The 23,105-nt window shown below is 29.7% G+C and overlaps 3 protein-coding genes across 9 annotated transcripts; all 3 read right to left on the bottom strand.

The window, feature by feature from the left end:
• Positions 1-6,483: 6,483 nt before the first annotated feature.
• LOC101515311 (probable protein kinase At2g41970) lies at positions 6,484-14,495 on the bottom strand. Of its 5 annotated transcripts, none has more exons than XM_073366208.1 (10): positions 14,403-14,495; positions 13,044-13,200; positions 12,393-12,646; positions 12,174-12,300; positions 11,603-11,876; positions 11,158-11,290; positions 10,996-11,082; positions 9,762-10,567; positions 9,108-9,337; positions 6,484-7,187 (listed from the first exon to the last, which is right to left on the bottom strand). In XM_073366208.1, the coding sequence occupies exons 2-8, from the start codon at positions 13,141-13,143 to the stop codon at positions 10,442-10,444; spliced, it is 1,101 nt and encodes a 366-aa protein (XP_073222309.1). In that variant the 5' UTR covers positions 13,144-13,200; positions 14,403-14,495; the 3' UTR covers positions 6,484-7,187; positions 9,108-9,337; positions 9,762-10,441. The 5 variants fall into 5 exon arrangements, with proteins under 5 accessions (XP_073222309.1, XP_073222308.1, XP_004493612.1 ...); XM_073366207.1 differs by lacking the exon at positions 14,403-14,495 and adding an exon at positions 13,976-14,337; XM_004493555.4 differs by lacking the exon at positions 14,403-14,495 and adding an exon at positions 13,990-14,337.
• On the bottom strand, positions 6,788-7,171 carry LOC101488272 (uncharacterized protein C6G9.01c-like). The gene has a single exon (XM_073366518.1). The coding sequence runs from the start codon at positions 7,169-7,171 to the stop codon at positions 6,788-6,790; it is 384 nt and encodes a 127-aa protein (XP_073222619.1).
• Positions 14,496-15,450: 955 nt separating the features above from the next.
• On the bottom strand, positions 15,451-19,569 carry LOC101514338 (E3 ubiquitin-protein ligase SINAT2-like). Of its 3 annotated transcripts, none has more exons than XM_012713875.3 (5): positions 19,324-19,569; positions 18,030-18,191; positions 17,604-17,931; positions 16,602-16,988; positions 15,451-15,948 (listed from the first exon to the last, which is right to left on the bottom strand). In XM_012713875.3, the coding sequence occupies exons 3-5, from the start codon at positions 17,826-17,828 to the stop codon at positions 15,628-15,630; spliced, it is 933 nt and encodes a 310-aa protein (XP_012569329.1). In that variant the 5' UTR covers positions 17,829-17,931; positions 18,030-18,191; positions 19,324-19,569; the 3' UTR covers positions 15,451-15,627. The 3 variants fall into 3 exon arrangements, with proteins under 3 accessions (XP_012569329.1, XP_004493610.1, XP_027188414.1); XM_004493553.4 differs by having other exon boundaries at positions 18,050-18,191; positions 19,324-19,568; XM_027332613.2 differs by having other exon boundaries at positions 17,604-18,191.
• Between the last annotated feature and the right edge of the window lie 3,536 nt (positions 19,570-23,105).

Below are 23,105 nucleotides of genomic sequence, written 5' to 3'. Positions count from 1 at the left end.
GTGTTACTTATCATGTCTTAAGGACAAATAATGTTTCTAGAAGGATGAGTCATCCCTCCCATAAATTTTTTTGGTGATACTTTATCTCTACTTTTCTATGTACTTATTTGGAAAAAAACATTATAATTAGAGATATTGATGTAGGGTACGCTTTTAACTTAATAGATTCCTTGCGTATAAAACACGCGGTTGAATGGCTTGAGTACAAGGTACCCAGTGTATTAGTGCATTATCTCGTAATTATCGTTTAGTCTTATTTTTAAAAACATTATTTACTAACTATTTAGATATTACCATCTCTTAATCATCATCAGATCAAAGTTTTGTTGAAGCTTTTATTCATTAACGGTCTATATTCAATATATGGAGGAATTAGGACCATAACCTTGTTTGAATAAACATTTTAATTAAACGCTTATAGTATAAACGTTTATTATATAAGAGTTTATGTATAAGTTATTTTTATAATATAAAATAAAATAAAATCAAACAATTTTCATATATCTTAAACTATTTTTATTAACTATTCTTGAGAGTTTATGAAAGTTTTCATAAACTATTCTTGAGAGTTTTATGAAAATGAGCTGAAAATAACTCACAGACATGTCATCGATAAGAATAGAAATATCACAGGCTCAACTATGCATCAAGCCCTCTCTTTTTCTCCCCATTTCCTATATCTGCCTCCCATCTCCTCTCCCCTACCCTATACCAATCCAAAAGGCTTCTTCTCCTAACCTACATTCATGCCTCCTCTCTATCCTCTCACAAAAAACAAAAACCTTAATTTAAAATAAAAAAAATCCAAAATCCTCTGATTCATATATTTGTTTTGCTTGTTGTATTTGGGGGGAAAAAATTCATCATTGTTTCATTTAAACTTCCTATTAGATAACCACCATTTTCCAGTTAAAAATACATTTTTATAATTTGTACAATCTTTAAAAACTTACTATATTTTTTCACTAATCAATTTGTAAAAGTCATTAAATTAATTTACTCACATAATGTAGACATGATCTTCTCCCTTATCAAACCCACCCACAAATGTACAACCCTAAACTCACTTAACATTAATAAAACACCAAACATCCTAAAGAAAAATGTTTACCAAAACAAACATTAAATATTAGTGTATACATACAAAGAACACTAACAATTTACAACAACCCAAAAATCATGTTACCTTTTTTAGTTAACTAACATTCATGATACTTTAAACCAACTAATAATCAACAACCGTTAATTATACACAATCTTAACTAAAAATATTCATTTAACCGAATAAAAGCAACAAATTCACGTCGAGTAAATACAACTCATTTGGTAGCTGCAAATGACATTGATATAAAAGCCAAAGGTGTATGAGTCTAACCACTACTCTTGACTATTGACACTTTCACAAATCTCCATTAACATCCGGGTGACTGATTTTGATTCAAAGTATCGATTCGGAAGACTTATATTGTGCACAATTGAATGTCTTTATCTACCAATTTATTATCTCCCAGTCCTACCAAGATAACTTGATCTCCATTATAATTATAAGTGTGTCTTTGATTTAGCGATTATCAAAAATAATTTTGTAAAATTGATTTTATTTAAAAATAAATTGAATGTAAAATAATTTATATTTAAGTAAATTTATGTAAAAATTAGTTGAATAATAAATTTTAGTAAAAAAAAATCATCTTTGAACTTAAAAGCTACACAATATAATTTTAAATTAGAATTAATTCTATTATACAACACTCAAACATGCCAAAATTAATTTATTCTTCCAAAATTAATTTTGCCTATTCTAAAATTGAAACTAAACATGCACTAAATTTGAAAAAGTAATAGTTAATAAAACATTTAATTATTCATTTGTCAAAAGTAAAATTTGATAGAAATTAAAATAATTTGCTTACAATATTGCACTAATTGTTTAATTGAGAACTTCAAATAAGATAATGTTAAAATATTGATATAAAAAATTAAATATACAATACAAAAGACAAAATCAAATAGTTAGAAGATATAATGAATTTATAAAAGAAAAAAAAAATGTCAATTTGTTTATTTATTTATGTCGTTTATTTCATATTCACAAAGATTATAAATAGATAATAATAATAATAATAATAATAATAATAATAAAAATAATATAAAATGAAATATGAACGTTAATTATCAATCTCTTTAGAACATTGATGTCCTTCAACCCAAAAAATACAAATATCGATGTCCTAAATCCAAAACCTCACAACAAAAACAACAAATCAACTAGTGAAAGAGAGTTCGAGTTGACAAGTATAAAATGTACAAGAGATTATGTTCTAATTTTAAAAATAATTTTTTAAAAAAGTTTAATTTTAATAATTAAATAAATTATAATTCCTATAAAAAGTTATCAATTTTTTAGTTTATGAAATTTTTTTATTCACTTTTAGTCTTTATTTTGAAGTTATTTTTATAAAATAAAATGATATTTGAGTTTCTAAAAAAAGTCTATAAAATCAAAATAGAGATTAGAGCGAAAAAAATCAGGGACTAAACTTAAAATGTTGTAATTTTATAATTCATCTTCTTTTTATTATATTATAAAAAATTATAAATTTTGGAGCACTCACCAATAGGGGCATACACTATTGACCTACTTGCACAATTCAACTGTCGACTTTGTTAATAATTATTACTACAGATGAAAGAATGATGAAAATAGACTAGGCTGAAGTTAGACTTTGTAAGACTCGAGTCTTACATATCTTGATAATGTTATACATCAGTTTGATCTATTTTATGTCTTTTAAGTCAATTTTTATGGTTCAACGTACTTTTTTGAAATTTTATAAATGACAAGTAGTAAGTAGTGAAGATATATGTAGTTAGACTAAAAAGTTAATATGTGAATCAACTTAATTAAATTATATTTTAATATATAATATTATCATTCTATTTTAATTTCATTCTATAATAGTTGATACATTTAAATTTAAGTTTACGATTTAGCACAAGGTAAAAAACTTAATAATAATAATAATAGAAAATACAAAATTATCTATATTTAATTAAACAATCCAAACTTTGTAGATCTAATAGGCTTTTCCAATAGTATGTAGTTTAACGTTTTTTTTATTTTATCTAATTAAGATTTTAAAAAAACATTGATTTGACTTAGAATAAAAAAGTTTGATTTAGCTTGAGTCTATTGCAGACTAAATATAAATCATTATTGATTTATTTGGTATATTCTCGCCCCAACTATTACATACTTGTTATTTGACTATTAAATATTTATACTAATTTTCAAGCTATATAAATGGTAATAATCATTTCAAAAATAATTAATTTGTCACTATGTGCGATTTTTTTTAACAAAAACTTAAATAAACTCAAAAAAAGCTCAAGTGTCCAATTAAATATTTGAAGATAATTAAGTATCATCATTTGAGGCTTTAAATTATTTATGCCTTTTGATGTTTCAAGTCATTCTCTAAATTTTCATTATATATTAGGAAATCATTTGTTATAACATTTTTTTTTGTAAAATTATTATTATTTTAAATAATTACTTTTACAAGTTTGTATTCGTGTATTACAACTTTTTAAATTAATGAAAAGTAATATAAAAGTTACTTAAAATGAAAAGTTATTTTTAGTAGTTTATAAATAAATAAAAAAACTTTTTTAATAACTTATTTTTTATTTTTAAATAAGTGACTAATTTATAATGCAGCAAGTAAACACAAAATAACTTCTTATTTTCTTAAAAATCTCTAAATTACGGGATACTAAAATCATTATTTTACAAATATATAACAAATGAGTCTAAATTTTAGTTATGAAAAATGTTAACTTATGTCCTAAAGACATATGCTAATGATTCAATTTAAACATTTCATCCTTAAAAAAAATAATTAATTATGTATCAATATATATATGTGAAACACATGATTAAGCAATTTTATTTAAAAACTTATCAATAGACACCAAAATACCTCAATGACACATTGAGAGAGAGAGAGAAAGAAATAAAATGATATGATATATTAGTGATTTGATAGTATAAGATAAATAAAGATAAAATAAAATATTGAATATGTGTATAAAGATTATGAATTTACGTATTAATGATTTTATTTATATTAAATTGAATTTCAATCACAAAAACTAGTTACAACAAAATTTGATACACTAAACTTGTGAGAGGTTGTTTTCGTGTAGATTAACTGTTGCATTCTAAGCTGAGCTGAGGACAAGCTTTTATGAAGAGAATACATTCTAAGATTAAATTTATATAAAAATGACTAAATATTCAAGATCAATTAATTAGCGAGCTTACTCAGCCGGTGCACTAAAAAGAAGAATAATGCTTGAATCACGTTAGCATTAAGCAATTCAAATTTGCATGAGGCGATAGAATTGCAGTGTACACTCACACGACACACGAGATGAATTGACATAAAATATTGTAATTGTGTAGAGTGAATTGACATGTCAATTGTTTTTTGTCTTCTAAAAATAAGAGGAGGTTGAGAATTTCTTGTGTGTAATGCATGTACAGTGTCAATTGTTGCATGTACAGTGTCAATTGTTACATCTCTGATTTTAACTTTTTTAAAACAGAAAAATGTAACAAAAAAAAATATATTGGTTTTGATGAATCTGTGTGTGTCAGCTAGCTCTATGGTTCTAGGCACCTGAATTGAATGAATATAGAGGAAGTATCCCCTGCCACTAAAGGACAACATATGAGTTCGAGTTCTGCAGCTTAAATTCCTATTGTGTGTAACACTTTTGAGCCAGACTAGCCCACATACACTTTCACACCATTAATTTCAGGATCTACATGCTTGGTTCTATACTCTTTAATGTGAATTTGCCTAGAGTAGATAAAAATAAAAATAATATTAATAGAATAGCAATACTCTTTGCATGAACCAAAGTTTTCTTAGAATTCCCAATAGATGAAAATGAAAAACCACACAAACAAACCAATCCCACATACATTAATCACCCAAATCAAACTAACTAATTAATCTCCCCTCCTCCTATACCATATTATACCCATTAATCTCCATTACAAATGTTAAGAAAGTTAACAACAACAAAAAGAAACAAACATATTAGTTCCTGTCATAAATTAAGGAACTAATGACAATACATTACAAAAGAAACCAACATTAGAATTCCTTTCATATAGTGAGTAACCCCCCACATCACCCTAACTAATCACAATACATTAAGTAAGAAAAACAAAGGATATGTCATTGCATATATATACATTACAAAATTAATGAAAAAGAACAACTTACTCGATCAACAATGGAGAACTTGCACCAAATTAAAGAATCTCCACTCCACCCTTTGAATCAATCTCCAGATGAGAACACTGTTTCAGAAGATGTTGATGAGAGAAAAAGAGGATCCGAGGTTCCTCTCAGCCCAATATATAACCAAATTATCAACCTTGTTTACACATAAAAACTAACAGGTTGAATATATTTGCAGCTGACATGATCTCTCCGATCCTAAACTCTCTCTCACCTTTACCTTTCCCATTTCACCTTTAACTATCTTTTTCTTTTTCTCTCTCAATATGTAAGTAAACCAAACCCAATTGACTCCAAAGGTAAAACAAAAACAAAAACGAAAGCAGCATTTTTCAGCAATAAAGAGAAGCCTAATAAAGAAAAAAAGAGCTTAAACAGATAGTTTGAAAAGGATGCTTCATCTTTTTTTTTTCTTCTAGATCAGAGAAGTAACAGAAGGACCAATATTATTAGGTTGATCACTCCAAACACCCAAACCTGTTGCTGTGTTGCTGCTGTTATGATTATTCCAATAAAGAGAAGAAGTATCAGACAAACCCAAATGCTCCATCTGGTTTTGAAAAGCAACAGCAACACCACCATTAGCATTAACATTATTCCACTCCTGCAACCTATTTTGTCCTTCACATAATTTCACTTCTTTTGAAGCCATAATCCCTGCAACCTCACTACTACTATTTCCTTCCATTTTCATCTCATGATGAAAAATATCATCTTTCATTCCACCACCACCAGTACCAGTGCTACTCATGAATTTTTGCTGCAATAGTGTAGAACTAAGCAGAGAAGTCATAACTGGAGTAGAAGCCAAGGAATTAGTTGAAGTTGAAGAAGAACCAAAGATAGAATTGTAACTAGAAACAAGTGTGTGATTGTTATTATTATTTGAACTAAACCCATTTCTGTTATAACCAGCATCATGATAATGATGATTAACTTCTCCTCCAGAACCAGACATTAATAACCCAGATGAAAATCCTAATCCAAGACGGATTATTTGCTACAACATAACCGAAGAAGTTACAACTTACAACACAAACACTGAAATCAGATACGAAGGTTTCAGAGGATAAAAGATGTTAGTGATGGAACAAATCATTACATATATATTAAGATAACAAAAAAAGACAACTCAATGAAATAGGAAGAAAGATAAACTATAACATGATTCAAGCACCTCAAAACATTCCCTCCATTTTCTAATAAATTACACAAACCGTTTGGCTGAGACATCATACATGAATAATTTTATGTTTGAAGGGAGTAAAGCCTAGAAGAGCGGAACTAAATCTGTTGCAAAATTGAAACTACTTCAAGGAATCATATCTAGATCTAAAGAATTCAAGGTCATTACAACATAACTCAAGTCACACTTGGCCCAACTATAAATAATAAAGGATGTAATACAACCACAACACCTTCGTTTGTTGGAGCAAGGAAATCGGTGCACATATCATTAGCAGCTTCCATTAAAAGCAACAAGAGCAATCAAATGGACAAAGTGGAGTATTTCCAGCATCCCCTTTACTAAGACCTAACTCCTCTTCCGAATAGATAGTAAGCCCATCCTCTGTTTTCTTTCTTGGTCGAGAAGGCCGATCTACAAACTCACCATCATCTACCCTTTTGGATTTTTTCTTTTCATTCTTCATCTTCTTTGTATTATCAGCACTCTTAGTTACGTCACCGGCTTTTCCAGTTTTTTTCGCATCAGATTTCTTTCTCTTTTTTCCAGCGAATATTTCGTCAATTTCGCTAACTGCTTTTTTCGGTACAGAAGAAGGCTTTTGCTCTTCCCCAATGGCATTCTCTTGCAACTTCTTTGGGGTTATTTTGGAACTCTTCTTCGACATTGGCGTGATAAGAAAGCTGCATGTCATGTTACTTAATTTTGAGAACTGAAGCGATAATTAAACATTGAAAAAAAAGTATTGCACTTAAAGTGTAATAAGCCTAGCATCTAATCTAAAAACCTTAACAAATTACAAATATACAGTTTCAAAATTAAAAAAGAGAGCTTAAAAAACTAATAATACACATTATACCTAAACCCTAAACTCTAAATTCGCTTGTGGTATTAGAATACGAGAAAATTCGCTTCACCCTCTAGCTTCTCTACCTTACAGTTTTTTTAAAATTTCAATATTCCATTTATCATTTTTATTTTTTTATATTAAAACTTTTAGACTTATTTTTTACTTCACACCTAATGAATTCCAGAGTTAATTTTTTTAAAAAAATATAGTTAGAAATTACTATATCATAAATTTTAAATTTAAAAATTTTAGTATGTAAAAACTCAGAGATAAAATTTCATACTTTGAAAATTTTGTTTTTGAAATTATTGGATTGTAATAAAAAAGAAATATTTGTATGTATTTTAAAATTTCGAGATTTAAAAAAACATTGAGAAAATTTTTTATAATATCAAAAATTTTGAACTGAGAAAATATTTAAAAAAAACATAGATGTGAATTAAAAAAAAAAACCAGCTTTGTATTTTTTATATAAGTGTTTTGAAAAGTTTGTGCAAAAAATGGTAAAATATGAAATAGAAGTCAAGATGCAGAATATAAAATTCAATTTTCCAAATACAATATCTTTCTTTGATATTATTTTCGCTATCAAATATTTGTATTAATTTATCTTAATTTAATCACAAGAATTATTGTTAATATATAAAAGAACACGTGAACTCTCCTGAATATTCTTTTTTGCTGTTGTGGTTTGTCGGTTGTTCACTTTCACTCTTGACCCGTGGGCCGTGGCAGAGCTTGACAAAAAAGTTTGAGATGATCGACATAAAAATGCAACAAAAAAACTCAAACAAAAATGCAATAAAACTCAAACACCTTATATGCAACAAAAAAAACTCAGACACTTTATATATACATAAAAGTGAAACACCTTATATGCAACAAAAAAACTCAAACACTTTATATAGACATAAAATCAAACCCCTTATGTGCAACACAAAAATTCTAAACAAAAATCAACTCTAAATTGAAACTCCAAATCAAAGCTTTAAACTCAACACTAACAAAATAAAATAAAATTAGTAAAGGCATTTTAGTCATTTTACTTATAAGGAAAATAAAATTGAAAGGAAAGTAGTTTATATATATAAACACATATCAAAGTTATAAATCGCAGCCTCGTACAATGGAAGTGTCCGTTGAATTCAGCTGCTGCGGTCGCAAACTATGGCATCGCAAGCACAATCACAGCCACATATAGCATTTTAAATGGGTATTTTGTATTGATGACCAAATAAAACTACATTCAAATAAGTAGATATGGAAAACAAACATTCAAGGGAGAAGAAAATTCATGCTTGCATCAATTAAAGTCTAAAGCTACAATGTTGCACGCAAAAGCTGTGAACAGGCATATTCATCGGCACGGACAAAAGAAAGAGAAGTGTACTTTAATAGATGAAAGATGGAAAAGGAATTACCTTTCAGCAAATAGAGGAACCCTAGAAAGAGAGAGGAAACAAATGCAGATGAATGGCAAAGGATTTAGAATTGCAATGTCTTAAGCAGTGGCGGAGCTTGCCGGAAAAGCTTGGGGTGGCCAATATAAAGATAAACAAAAAAATTCAAACAAAAATGCAACAAAACTCAAACACTTTGTATGCAACAAAAAAAACTCAAAACTAACAGAATTCCAAATCAAAACTAACACTGGAGCAACGATTCAAAACTAACAGAATTCCAAATCAAAACTAACTAACAAAAATCAACACTAACTAACAACAATCAGCACTAACAAAATAGAAATCTGAACCTTTTGAACAAAACAGCAACGCGATCTGGAGACAAATGAGGTTGCGGCGAACAGAGAACGACGAACGGCCACAGAGGCAGTCAGGCAGAGGCGGCCGCAGGCGCGCAGAGAGCAGAGGAGCGATCTGGACTGGAGGCAGAGTGAGGCGGCCGCGCGTTTGCAGTGATTAGTGAATCTGAATCTGGAGAAGGGAGAGAGGAAGGCTGGAATGGAGAAGGGAGAGAGGAAGGCTGGAATAGAGAGGAAGAAAGAGAAAATTGAATTAGGTTTAGGTATTGTTGTAATTTTTGAGTTTTAACAAGGCCATTTTAGTCATTCACTTATAAACTTTTTTTTTTATTATTTTTTGGGTGGCCGCGGCCACCCCTGTCACAACAAAGCCCAGCCAGTGTTATCATCTTCAACAAATTTTAACACATCAACGTCACATCCCAACGCGAATTCATTTATTCCATTTGACCCCTGACATATAATTTGTAAAGCATTTCTATAAACAATCTACTATGATATATGCGTAATCTCACTTCTTGCCTTTTTTATGACCATTTCAAAAACATTAGCATAAAAGCAAGAAAAACATATGAACAATAAATTATCAAAACCCCAAACTACGCAGTGCGGGCTCAAAGGAGAAAATTAACAAAAACCACATACCTCAAACAATATTTTCATCCTCTTTCGGGAACGGTGTTCTAGGATTCATGCGTGATTTCCCTTATCCTTTCTTCTTTGATTTGATCCCAATCTAACCCTTTATATTTTATTTATCAAAGTTATCTTAATTATTATACATTTAAATAATTGTTTTAATATGACTTGACACGAGTTTAATATATTATTAAATACCACATCAAATTAAAATGTGTCACATCAACGTTTTAAAAAATATTTCGTCCAATTTCAAAAATTAACAAAATTAAAGACTAAAGTTGCGTATTTAAAAAATAAAAGATCAAAATATATAAATTATTAAACACAGTACGAAAAATGCAATTAAACCATACAACTGAATAATTATAAAATAAAAAAATACTAGCAAGTATTAAATGGGGGATAAGCATTACAACGAAAATTTTTAAATAAATAATTATCGAGTAATAATGCAGCTGTCAGCGGTTAATGTACTGGCACAATCTAAGCAAATCAAAAGGACATGAAGGATATATTTCAAGAGGTCTTTGAATATTTTTTTTCCATGACCACCATCACGCATTATAAGCACATAAAAAAATTATATATTTCCTTTTGAGTTGGTGAACAAGCAATCCAGTTCAACTTTATGCACACAATTCTTATGACTCTTGATAATAATTGGATGACGTCACATCACAATGTCAAGCATTAGAATCAGCACCAGCCGGTTTTGCATTGAGAAGAGGCTGGAGAGCTTTGACAACAATGGTCATGTTTGGCCGGAAATCAGCTTCATACTGAACACACAGTGCTGCAACAGCTGCCAACTACATATCCACATCAAATGATTAGTCACATTTTGGATACTATCTTAGTTCAATTTAAGCCATGTTTGAGTTGGAAAAATTATTTTCTGTTCTTTGTTATCAATGTTTGTTTTCAAAGATTTGTATAAATTATTTGCACTATTTCCTTTACAAATATTTGAAAACACCAAATATAATGAAAACAACTAACAGTTTTGCAAATCTTTTTTGGTAATGATCCTCTTGTTTTCAAGAGGAAAGGATTCTGATAATTCGAAATTTAGTCGGTAGGTAAATAAAGTAAGTAAAATCTGACAAAAAAAAATTGTTTTAGACAAAAAGATATAGCGGGATGTAGGCTATAATTTTGCAATCAGAAGTAAAAACAACAACAGAATTTTTTTTTTCTCTGTCCAAACAAACCATTTAAAAATAATGAATGAACAAACCTTAGCAATAGCCTTTGGCGGATAGTCATTGTTTAGCTTAGGATCCACACATTGTTTTACTTTGTCCTCACTCAACCTTGGAGTTGCCTAAAATAGTTATAAACAAAACAATATTAAGTTAATTAAACCTCAGAAAAAGAATCAAATTGGGTTTAGACATACCCAAGTCACAAGACTTTGTTGCCCTTTAGGCATTGTGTGGTCTACTGGCTTTCTTCCTGTCAAGAGTTCTAAAAGCACAACTCCAAAACTATAAACATCACTTTTTTGTGTTATTTGCCCTGTCATGGCATACCTGAAGATGGAAGTGATCATTATCAAAACATAAAAAATAAACATAAAAGCACATATTAACCTCAATTACTTTTTAATACAAAAAAGAATATTGCTCACTTATATGTCCAAATACCATATTCTTCATTTTGCATATAAGGTTATGGCTATGATTAATTATGTGACAGTTTAGTAACCTCTTCATTTTAATGGACAGATTTTATAAAGTTATAGGTCAACTCTACCATTTTTTATTCAACCAAGGACAGTTCAGTATTAACCATAACATAATCTCAAAAATAAACTATGAGGAATGTAAATTTAAAAGGTATACTCTGGAGCATGATAGCCAAATGTTCCCAAGACTCTTGTTGAATGTAACCGAGCTGCCGTGTCAGAAGACTGATTTGTTAAGCTGAAATCAGCAATCTTGGCCTCATAGTCATTGAACAGCAAGACATTGCTGGATCGAACGTCGCGATGAACTATAGAAGGCTGAACCTTTTCATGAAGAAACTCTAGGCCTTTTGCTGCACCAAATGCAATTTTTGCTCTTTGGCTCCAACTTAAAACTGGACCAGGTTCAGCACCCTGTACACCCTTCCTTCCTGCAAAATCAAAAGCAAAAGCCTTGGTTAATGGTTTCAACCAAGGAACAAGCACTATATCCATAACAAAGTAGGTTCCAGCAACACCTTGTGTAACATGATTTCCAACACTCTCTTCTAGTAGTAGTATTAAATTTGAAATTCAAATGTGTCAATGTACTATGAAAATGACTAACACTAAATATATAAAAATAGTGGAACCTAAATGAATTTTAACCGGCAAAAGAGAGATTGTAGGAAAGAGCGTTAAAAACTGTGTTGGTAGCTCCCGATTAAATTATATGGTTATAGGCATACCATGTAATACATCATGCAAAGAACCCAAACTTGCATATTGATAAACCAAAATTCTGTTGTCTGCCTCTAGACAATATCCAGTCAACTCCACAAAATTGTCATGTTTGAGTCTTGAAACAACTGATAACTGCACAATATTCCATAGTAACATAACACAATGTAACAACATCAAGAGCCAAAACATTGCTTCAATGGATTTTACAATATCACTTTTTTTACCTGAGCAGTGAAATCGGTGTCGGGTTCAGGCGAAGAACTAGTATCAAGCTTCTTAATTGCAGCTTCAGTACCATCACTCAATTTTGCATAGAAAACCCTTCCATAGGATCCTTCACCAATAAAAGCCTTTGAACCGAAGTTTCCTGTTAACCTATTTAACTCATCCAATGGCATAGCGGGTATTTCAATTGGTAATACTTTCTGTGGAGCACCACTCTTGGCAACATTGCCTCTTGGCTCTCCTCTGTCATTGCCTATATTCATAGAAAGCTACTATAAAATTATCACTCACAGTCTTAAGTGTAATAGTTAACTGAGTACATAAAAGAATAAATTAAAGCATCACATATGCATAACTTGGATAACATTATATAGATAGTTCTAGAAAATTAAGCCAAAGATTGGATACCACTTTATCATAATGTATGACATATAAATGAGAAGAGCAAAAGTGAAAGTTTAAAAGATGTCCGTTTAATACTTAGGCTTCAAATTGTTCTGTGACTGTCCAAAAAGCAAACAAAACTTCTTTGGGCAGTAAATGCAAAATCACTAATGTTCAAGTCTTCCAAATATATACAAAGAATAAGAAGTAGTATTGAAGCAGATACATGGAAATGATTAATCAATAGATAAAAATGAAAACATTACCTCCGCCTCCACCGTATGCGTTACCCCCTCTTGATGGTGCAGCGTATTGATTTGCAGGTGGCCCACTGCTCTCTTCTTCTGCACCTCCACAACACAACATACTTCAATTACTCCTAGCTGCACTCTCAATAAGCCATCGATGACAGTAATGAATCACCTGAAAATAGCTCAACTGTCAAAAACTTTCCACCACACATATTATTGCCTATTGACATAATTCAAATTTACTGCTACCCTCAGTCCCTCTTTCAAATTTAGTACACCAATTGAAAATAAGACAAAGCTATTAGAGTAGCAACTTCAGTTCAAAAGAAAACATATACGAAAAAATGCAAACAAAAAACACATCAGATTTGATCATGTAGTTCAGCCAACTGTACCTACATCTCCAACTACAAAGCGGTATTCAAGCTTAGGATTACAAATCACAACTTGAGTTTAAATACTACAATTCAGTTTACAAAATTAACGCTGAACCGCAGCGCGGAGGCTTTTCCCTCCACACCCCAACAACCAGTCCACTTATCAATAAACTGCAAGCAATACCATTAAAAGGACATTGTACAATTGGAGAAGAAGAATATTCATAGCTTTGCATATCAAATCTCAATAAATTTTCTCCAATTCTATATATTTTTGGATAGACATCCTAAACACAAGGCACAAACATAACAGTAATACACATTATGCTATAATAGCCGCAACTTCATCATATTGTTTAATTAATATTTTTTGTGTTATGGACACAAGCCAAGTCCCTAATAAGAAAACTTGCCTAGCAATCAACAAAATAACATTAAAAATGTAGGGTTACAAAATGTGTTGTTGGCATCATTACAGAACAAAATCCTCCCTCCAAGCTAGCATACTAAACAAAATTGACAGGAAAATGACATTGAAAAATGTTTAACACAAATGAAGAAATTAATTACCTTTAACGCGTTACCTGATCGAACCGGAAGCTGAATGAAATAATGTGTGGCAGAGAAGATAGGTTGAGGGAAAAAGAAGGATAAAAAGCATAGAAAATTATATTATAGTATTGATTTATTTACAATAATAATAATAATAATAATAATTTCGAAATAGAAATGCATGGAGATGAAGGTAGTTTGGTGTAGTGTAATGATGAAGGACGTTTTTGGAAGAAAGGGAGATGTGTTTGTTGTGTTAGCGGGAATATCGGTTTGGTGATGAAGAAATCATACCATATTATTCGCATGCAACCTTCTATTTTAGTGCTATTCTCGTCTAATCCAACACACACCAAAACAGAACACAAACGTGCAAAGAAATATTACTAGTATATATTCAAAACTATACTGATTTTATGTTTTAATTATATATGGACAAACTAACCGATTTTCTTTTTTTGTTGTCAACTCTGTTCTCTGTGTCGTTTTTTTGTTGTTGTTGTTTTTGAGAGGCTCTATGTGCCAGATTACATCTAACATTGACAAAAGAAAAATATAATAAAATTAGTGTTGTTCTATGTCTTCAAATATAATATTAATTATTTTATTTCAATTTGACAATCAAATTAATATCATGGACATCACTTTTAAATTTTTATATTCCATTGTGTAATTATTTGTAATAATAATTTTGTAAATTATTACATTCTTTCATTTATTTATAATTGTTTTTTAATCTACATGAAATAATATAAATTGATATTCTCAATATCTTTGGTATATTTTTAACTATTCTAAAAGAGTTGTTTATTGTAAAACTCTTTTATACTTTTTGTGTGCTTAATAATAGAGTCTTTTAATAAATTATAAATTACTTTAATTTATTTAAAAAATCCTATTTCAAAATTAATTTTAAGCAGCAAGATATGATGGGTGTTGCTCAATTGTTGTGCATTGCCAAACTTATCATTCCTATGAGTGTTTTAAATGTTGGAGAGTTTAAAGGACTGTCTACAACTTTAAATTATTTACTCAACTTTAAATTATTTGTTATATTATTTGATATATGAATCACTTTTTTTATTTAAACCAATATATGACTAACCACTTCGACTTGTATAGGTCCAATAGGAACTTGAGTTTAGAATATAATTAATTGGTGCGGTTATCTCAATTTAGAAAATGCCGAGGTTAGATCATTTTTGTAATTCAGGCTATTTAGTTAATCTGGTGATCATTTTGTATCCTTGACTGATTGTCATTATGCCGTAGTCAAAGGTGGGACTTTGGAGAACTTGTATGCTTGAGTTGGAGTCATCATTTGTGTTCTGTTATTAATGTTTTTACTGTATTCATTTGAACTTTGTATTATTTAGCTTGGCACAAGTTGTGCTTAAGATAGCTATTTTATTAAAAGTTTTGGCTTATATAACAAAAAAAACTCTTGAAGAGAGACAAAAAAAGCATTAGTAAGCTAAAGGATAAATAACAAGTAACCCTCAAATCTACGATATGTGGAATTGAAAGAGAATCTGTATATGGAGAGATTAATATAGCACTAGTGATACACTTTGCAAGAGAGCAAAATCTTAAAACAAACACAAATAGGCTCTATACAATGATCACTTGAACATCCTTAATGCTTAATACCTTATATTAATTTACATCTCTCAATCTTCTTTCCATATACGACCGGTGATTCTCAACTTCAACTCTTGTTTATCCCCACCAGAAAAATAAAGAGCTTGATTCCTCTGAATTATAAGTCCATCTTGACTATCTCTAACTTTACTATGACTGTCCCGAATGGTCCTCGGAATTCCTTGCCATATAAGTTTGCGCCCGTTTGCGCCAACTTCCAAGCTGTAGCTGAATTTTTTTGCTTCGTTGTCATCGCCCATAAACCGTAAGAAAGCCATAAAAACTGGAGCTGTACCTAGCTGGAAAGCCTCAAAGTGCAAGCAGAAATACCTTCCATAACAATTGAAAACCTGTAAGCAAGAGAATTTGAAATGCAAGAGGGGTTTTTATGTTAGTCTTATTAGGAGAATGCAAGTTAGTTAAAGTTAATTCAAGTTAGTTAGTTCGTCCTCGCAATAAGCTCCCTAGAAATAGAGCTTTATGCATCAGATTTTTTAATCTTTCCAACACGATTTCTCTTGAAAATCATCAAGCTTACTTTCCATTCTCCTCCTCCATTTGTAAGTCTTAGATTAGAAATTAAAAATGAGATCACAATACAAAAGACAAAAGGTGAACAGGAAAAAAAATTCAACCATGCAATTAAAATGGATAAGTTAAAACTTCAATTTATTGATAACAAGTCAAAAGAGCACATGCCTACGTGTAGGTCATGTGATCCATATGCAATACTTAGAAAGCAAGACTAATTAAGAAACTGCCAACACCACTTGCAGATAACTTAGAATAGTACAGAAGATTTTTATTTTTTTGTGAATAGAAAAAAACAAGTATGACCATATGTGCACGCAAAATTAAATGTCACATGTTATACGATATATACTGAAATTTTTTAAATATTAAATAATAAAAATAACATGCAAAAATGCTAGTAATCTAGAAGATAGAGTCAATCAAATCAACAAACAGGCCAGTTGTTATTACAATGCATTAAACAACTTACGGTTAGCATCCATGTGGCATTTTCAACTTCATGTGGATTTGTTTTGACATATCGATGATTGAAGGTGAATCCATCATGCATGTCAACCTTGTGTTCATCCTTGAGATGAGCAACAAGAGTTGGAATGTCACCCATCACAGAGCACTCAGATCCAGCATAGGGGCAATTGTATGGACGAAATCCGCAATTTTGCTCGTGCTTAAGTTTAGCATAATAAGGGAAAATATCATTACAACCTAGACTCTGATATCTGCAAGGAAGCTCCAAAGATTCTGCCACTTTCTCCAGAGCCAAGCACCTTATATTCCCAAGATCATGGTGACAAGTTGGGCACAGATTGTGGACTTCAATCTTACAATTTGAACATAATGTATGGCCATTGGGGCACTGAAAAAGATGATGAAGAGATAAAAGAAATATTAGAAATTTATAATTTAGTCAAAAATTAAAAGGCAAGATAGATTAAGTTATGGCCCAAACATGTTAGGCACTAAGCCCAAATTCCATGAGATATATTAGTTCATGAGGCACCACTTTCTAGAAGGATCTAGATAGATTCTATTAGGATGAGTCAATGTAATGTTAGTTTGTTAGAGTGTGGAGAACATGTCAATTTCTGTTATGCTTGGAATTGGTGAATGCAATAATCAACAAGAATGAATAAGAAGAAAGTTTAATTTTAACATAGTTTAGCCATAGTCTAGTGTCTCTTTTAGTGCATTTCTTCTCCTTTCTCTGTACCACTAAAATGTGGTAAATTAAAAATCCATAGTAAACATGTGAAGTAAAAATGATGATTAAGTTTAAGGAAACTCTGTTATCATCTTCAAATGTAATCATCATCTTATATTAACTAGTGACTATGAAGCTAAAGGATTACAACGCCACTATTTGTATGCTAATATCTATTTCATGAGTGCAACAGTACATTTGAAGAAAGGTTGTTCTGAAACGCAAATAGACGCTCGAAGAAAAGAAAGAAAGAATTTGCAAGCACTTTACCTGGTGAATTGGGGGATACATCAAATTCTTGCAGACAGGGCACCCGAGTAAGTCATGCACGCCGTTCTTCGAACTAGTTCCATTCTTTCCATTCAACCCAACACTAGTAGATTTTGTAAGTGTACTGTTACTCTTGGCCTCGGATTTAGCCTTGCCTGTTTCATAATCTGAAGACAAGAGATGAGATTCAAGAACTTCTTTGAAAATACTGCCTCCAGGAGCCATTTCTGACCCGATCTAAAGGGTTTCTTTCAAAATGACTAGGAACCAGAGCTCAACTTGATTCCAATTTCTTCAGCTTTGAATTTATTTTAGTGGCATGCTACAACTGTTAAATAGTAAATTGGTCGGTGCATAAGAACTTATGATATTCTTTAGTTCAAAGTATGAAATTCGAACATAAACACTTGAACAATTATGATGTACTTTTTCAGACAGAATTAAACCTCGATAGAGTTTCCCGAGGATTATTTAACACGAGTAAGCTACATTCACGAGCAACATTCTCTGGCCAACACTGATCATGTAAATGATAATTACTTTTGGCGGTGCTAGCCAAGATTCAAGTAGTCAAGAACAGAAACATGCCTGAAACATGATAAATTGATAATAACATCAAGCAACATAATTACATAAAAGTGAAATCTGTAAACAGAACCTCTCAAACTCAAAACAACACTGAGATGGATAAAATTTAACACTTTTTGTATGTTGTGAAAATTAAAACCGAATTCCAATTGTTAAGCCTTACTAGACACAATATGTCTCAGATAACAAGTAGAACATTTACTGGTTACCCTACAATATGTGATTCCAATCCAACAGTTATACTATTGTGAAATTGGTAAATTGATATTGAAAGTTGCAAAGTGCTTCAGTTTGAGGAGTAACAATAAAATAAACAAAAGCCAAAACATAAAATCAAAAGGGTAAGCAGAAATTCCATCCTAGTTCCTCTCAGGGGTAGCACATATCTTGTAAAATGCAAACCCAGATCAATTTCAGACAGAGGCTTGCATCTCTCACTATTCAACAACATTGACCCTCATTTTACTGCCTAATATTTCTATTGCAACAACACGGAAGCAACAAATTCTGCTTCATAATGAAAATCTACAGTGTTGTGCCTTCAATTTTAGATCAAAATGATATAAAAAACCTACAGAAATAAACAAAATTAAAAAACTCAGAAATTAAACCCCGAGCAGCAAAAATCTAGTTGGCTTTGCAAGAATACAATTACCTTCTAGTATCAATCCAACCAATAAAAAACTGGAACAAACAAGGGGCAAAACTACAGAGATAAAAAATTAAATGCAAAAATCTCAAAAACCTCAATTTAACAATTCATCACAAACAAGTATCAAAAGTAACCTATGTCCATAAATAGAATCACAAAACAATAAAAGTCAGAAAGTGAAGACAAATCTGAAAACAAAAACGTTCAAAAACCATACCAATCAAAGGAACAAACAAAAACCCAAAAGATGTAAACAACGTGAAAAACAAAATCTAAAATATCAAAACAAATAAAAAAACAAAACCCCAGTTTAGAATTCCAAGCCTAATCTATGTCCGTGCGTGCCACGAACAATTAAAATTAATAAAATCAAACAAACACATAAGAAAACAAAAAAAGATTATAAAAAAATAATGCAAATGAAACTAAAGACAAGAAACATTTCGAACAAAGAGCTCCGCAAGTTGCGGAAATTACCACCTTATGCGAAGTATATTGAGATTGAAGAAGAAGAAGAAGAAAAAGCGTGTCTTGTTGAGTTGACCAACACAACAACGTTTGTTTCTTCTGCTTCGAAATCGTGTGATTCTTTTTCCTTGTATTCTGCTATGTTTCTTTCGTTTTTATTTATCTTTCTCTTTCTTGTTGTCTTCTTTTTATATTTTTGAATTTTGGGAAATTAAAAAAAGAAAGTATTTTGGGGTTATTTCATTGTTTTTTTGTTGTCTGGTTTATTTCTTATCTTCACAACCAACCATACGTTGCCAAAACAACAAGGTGGTCCTGTGCTGTAACTCTTCCCGCACGCGACGTTTAAAAATAAATGTCTTTTTCTTTTTCAAATTTTTTTTCGGTTTTTTTCTTTTTTTTTACTTTTTCCTTGTGTCCCTTCACATCAATTTTACTTTACATTTGTTTTCCATTACTGAAAGGGTGACTTTTGGTAAGTTCAGTTTATCATTTAATTTTTTTACTAAAATTGTTTTTATAAAAAATGATTATCTGAAATATGTTTGGTACTCATTACACATAAATGAGTGATAAATAAGTAATATTATACTAGTAAACAATGATGTTTTTTCATTGTTTATAATGAATGCATTATTGCAATTATTATAAATTACATTATTTTCTTTTGATTATCTTTCACACAGGTAGGATATCAAGTAGGATATCAAATAAGATGTATAATAATTAAAGATGAAATTAATAAATATTAGTATTTGAGTGAAAAGTAAAAGACTAATATTAATATAAAAAATCATGTGACTTTTTTTAAATGTTTAAGTGATATATAAATTATTTTTAATCATAATTATTTATATATGATTAAATGATCTAAATTTAATCTTAGGATATCAAGTAGGATATCAAATAAGATGTATAATAATTAAAGATGAAATTAATAAATATTAGTATTTGAGTAAAAAGTAAAAGACTAATATTAAAATAAAAAATCATGTGACTTTTTTTAAATGTTTGAGTGATATATAAATTATTTTTAATCATAATTATTTATATATGACTAAATGATCTAAATTTAATCTCTTCAAAATTATAAGATAAATCACTTTGTTACACCGTAGACTAAAGCTTAAAAATTGTTCAAAATTCTAATGACCACATATATTGTCTCATTGAAATAGTAATTTGTGGTTCTTTAATTTTTAGATTGAAAAAATTACTTTAGTTGATGCATTGATAAAATCAAATGAAACAATCACGTGTCTCTTAAACTGAATTTGCTAAATTACATAATTTAGGCCACCTTCTTAAACTTTAGAACAAGAACAACTTTGATTTTCTGGATGTAGATCATTATTAAAGTTGATAATCAACATTATTAACTATTTGAGTTACTCTTAAGTTTTTTCCAATAAATTGAACATAAATAAATTATTCATTTGAAATCATTTATGTGAAGGTGAAAATCAAGATACCAAACAACAATTTTGATAAATATCACCGAAATGCATTCACTAACTTGTCCTACACCACGTGAATTAAATTCATTTTCTCTATATGAGGTATGCGGACAATTTTTAAAATTTTTCTTTATTGATAAACAAAAACTAGTTAAGAAATGAAAGCACGTAAAGAAAGAAAAAAACATCAAATAGTAACATTATGATTTTATATTATTCAAAAGATACTTAATTCAAAATCAAGTTGTAGGAGACATAGATAATAAACTATGTGAGCTAGTAAGCAAAATATGGAACGCATGGTACAATATGAGTCAATATTGTATGCTACAAAAACCAAGTAATGATTGTTTTCGAGAAATACCTCAAATAGTACATATTTGATATTTTTTTACAACATATATGATATTATTTTGGCGTTATCGTCATTTGATACTACTTCAAGTAACATCTGATTATTATTTTATATTGCCTAAATAATTTTCATCCCAATTAAATAAAAAGGTATTTTATAATCGTAACAGAAAAGAAGGTATATATTATATATAACAAAACAACAAATATTTTATCAAACACCATAGCGACGTTATAATGCCTAAGTTTTTATTATTTCATATATTATGCCAAAGACATTTTATCAAATACCTTAGACGCATCAATCAAATAGTGCAATAGTGCAATAGTGCAATAGTCATCCCCAAAACATAGTTTTCAAACGGTAAACTAAGAGGAATTTAATCAAATACATTATAATTAAAATTATTAAAAGCGAATTAACATACAAAAGAGTAGTGAGCTTACCTTGGACCTCTGAAACTCTTGAACACAATCTTGTTTCATTATTTTTCAGCACTCTTAACCACCATTGGTTGCAGTATGAAGAAGAATGAGGTGACCATACATTTAAATAGAGTTTGTAATAAATTTGGATGATTACAATTTAACAAATGTTGGAATGCTTTGCAAAAAGAAAGGAAGGAAGTAGGTGAACTCGTGACAAAATTATGCATATCATAAACGTGATACGAGTTGTTGATAACAATTATGAAGGGAATGAATGAAGGCAATAAATTTTAGAATGAATTTGTGAATTATAATGAATGTTACGACTAATCACTACAGAAGATATAATCAATTTTGGCAAGCACAATTGATATCTCTTCAAAATTCAAAACGCGTTCCTAATAGAAGAAAATCGTATTGGATGGTTATAAGATCTCCATCAATTCTTAGTGCATGTTTGGTATGGATTTTTGCAGTGCTATAAATCAGAGTTTCATAATTTCTTACAAACACAAAACATACTGATATCAAATACCTGCTTTTTTATTTTTTTACATAAAAATGAATTTTCTTTATATTAAAATAAAAATAATATAATTAGTCTAATGATTAAGAAAATTAAAAATAGGTTACAGTAGTAGAAATTAATGCAAAATAACTATAACTAAAACAAAATTTCTAATTCTAATAACTATGTTAATATCATGGTCAAAATAACGTGTAATCCACCCGTTTTTAATGTCATTCATTGCTGAAAAAAATATTCACTTACTTAGACAGATCATTTGTAAGGTTGCATTGAATTTGGTAATAGTGGTAGTCTTCATAAGCCTCATACTCTAAATATGGTACTGAATAAAATAAGTAATTTGTCTTTGTGAATACTGTATTAATACGGAAAAATAAAAAACGTTACATTATGATAAACAATAAACCAACGCTACATTAAGACGATGAAATCATAGATAAAACATTAAATTTAAAAAAAAAAAACTTATTTAAATATAAGAAATAAAAAAATATAGTGATTTTAAACAAAAAAATGAATAACCTGTAGGATGAAATAAGAGGAAGAGAAAACCTAAATTATTTTTCACTAAGGGGTGGAGAGTTGCTATTTACATGTTGAACATGTATTTAATAGCGGATCATGCTTCTATTAAATTCAATTTAACCCATTCGACTTAATCGTGGATTTAATCATTTCGTTTTTAAATATAACAATTTTGATCAAACTATTTTTGGGCACTTTGCAATTAAATCAAACTAATTTTTTATCACTATAACGTTATACTTTCTTTGAATTTAATTATAAGCAAAAAAATATAAATATACTTGTTCAACTCAAATATAATTAAGTGTGAATGCCCTTAATTTAATTTGTTAATGATGAGAAGAAATAACCATTATAATTAAAGATAAGTTAGTAAATATATTTTTTTTTAACGTAAAATCAATAAATTTATTACACCTAATCAATTTCTTTTTTGTGGTAAAATAACATTTATCAGATAATTGAAAGACGATTGTACTAAGAAGTATGTGATGGAGCAT

This window comes from Cicer arietinum, chromosome 3 (assembly GCF_000331145.2).
Source record: "Cicer arietinum cultivar CDC Frontier isolate Library 1 chromosome 3, Cicar.CDCFrontier_v2.0, whole genome shotgun sequence".
Taxonomy (NCBI): Eukaryota; Viridiplantae; Streptophyta; class Magnoliopsida; order Fabales; family Fabaceae; genus Cicer; species Cicer arietinum.
The sequence above is the reverse complement of the archived record's forward strand: the minus strand, read 5'-3'. Positions and strand labels throughout refer to the sequence as shown.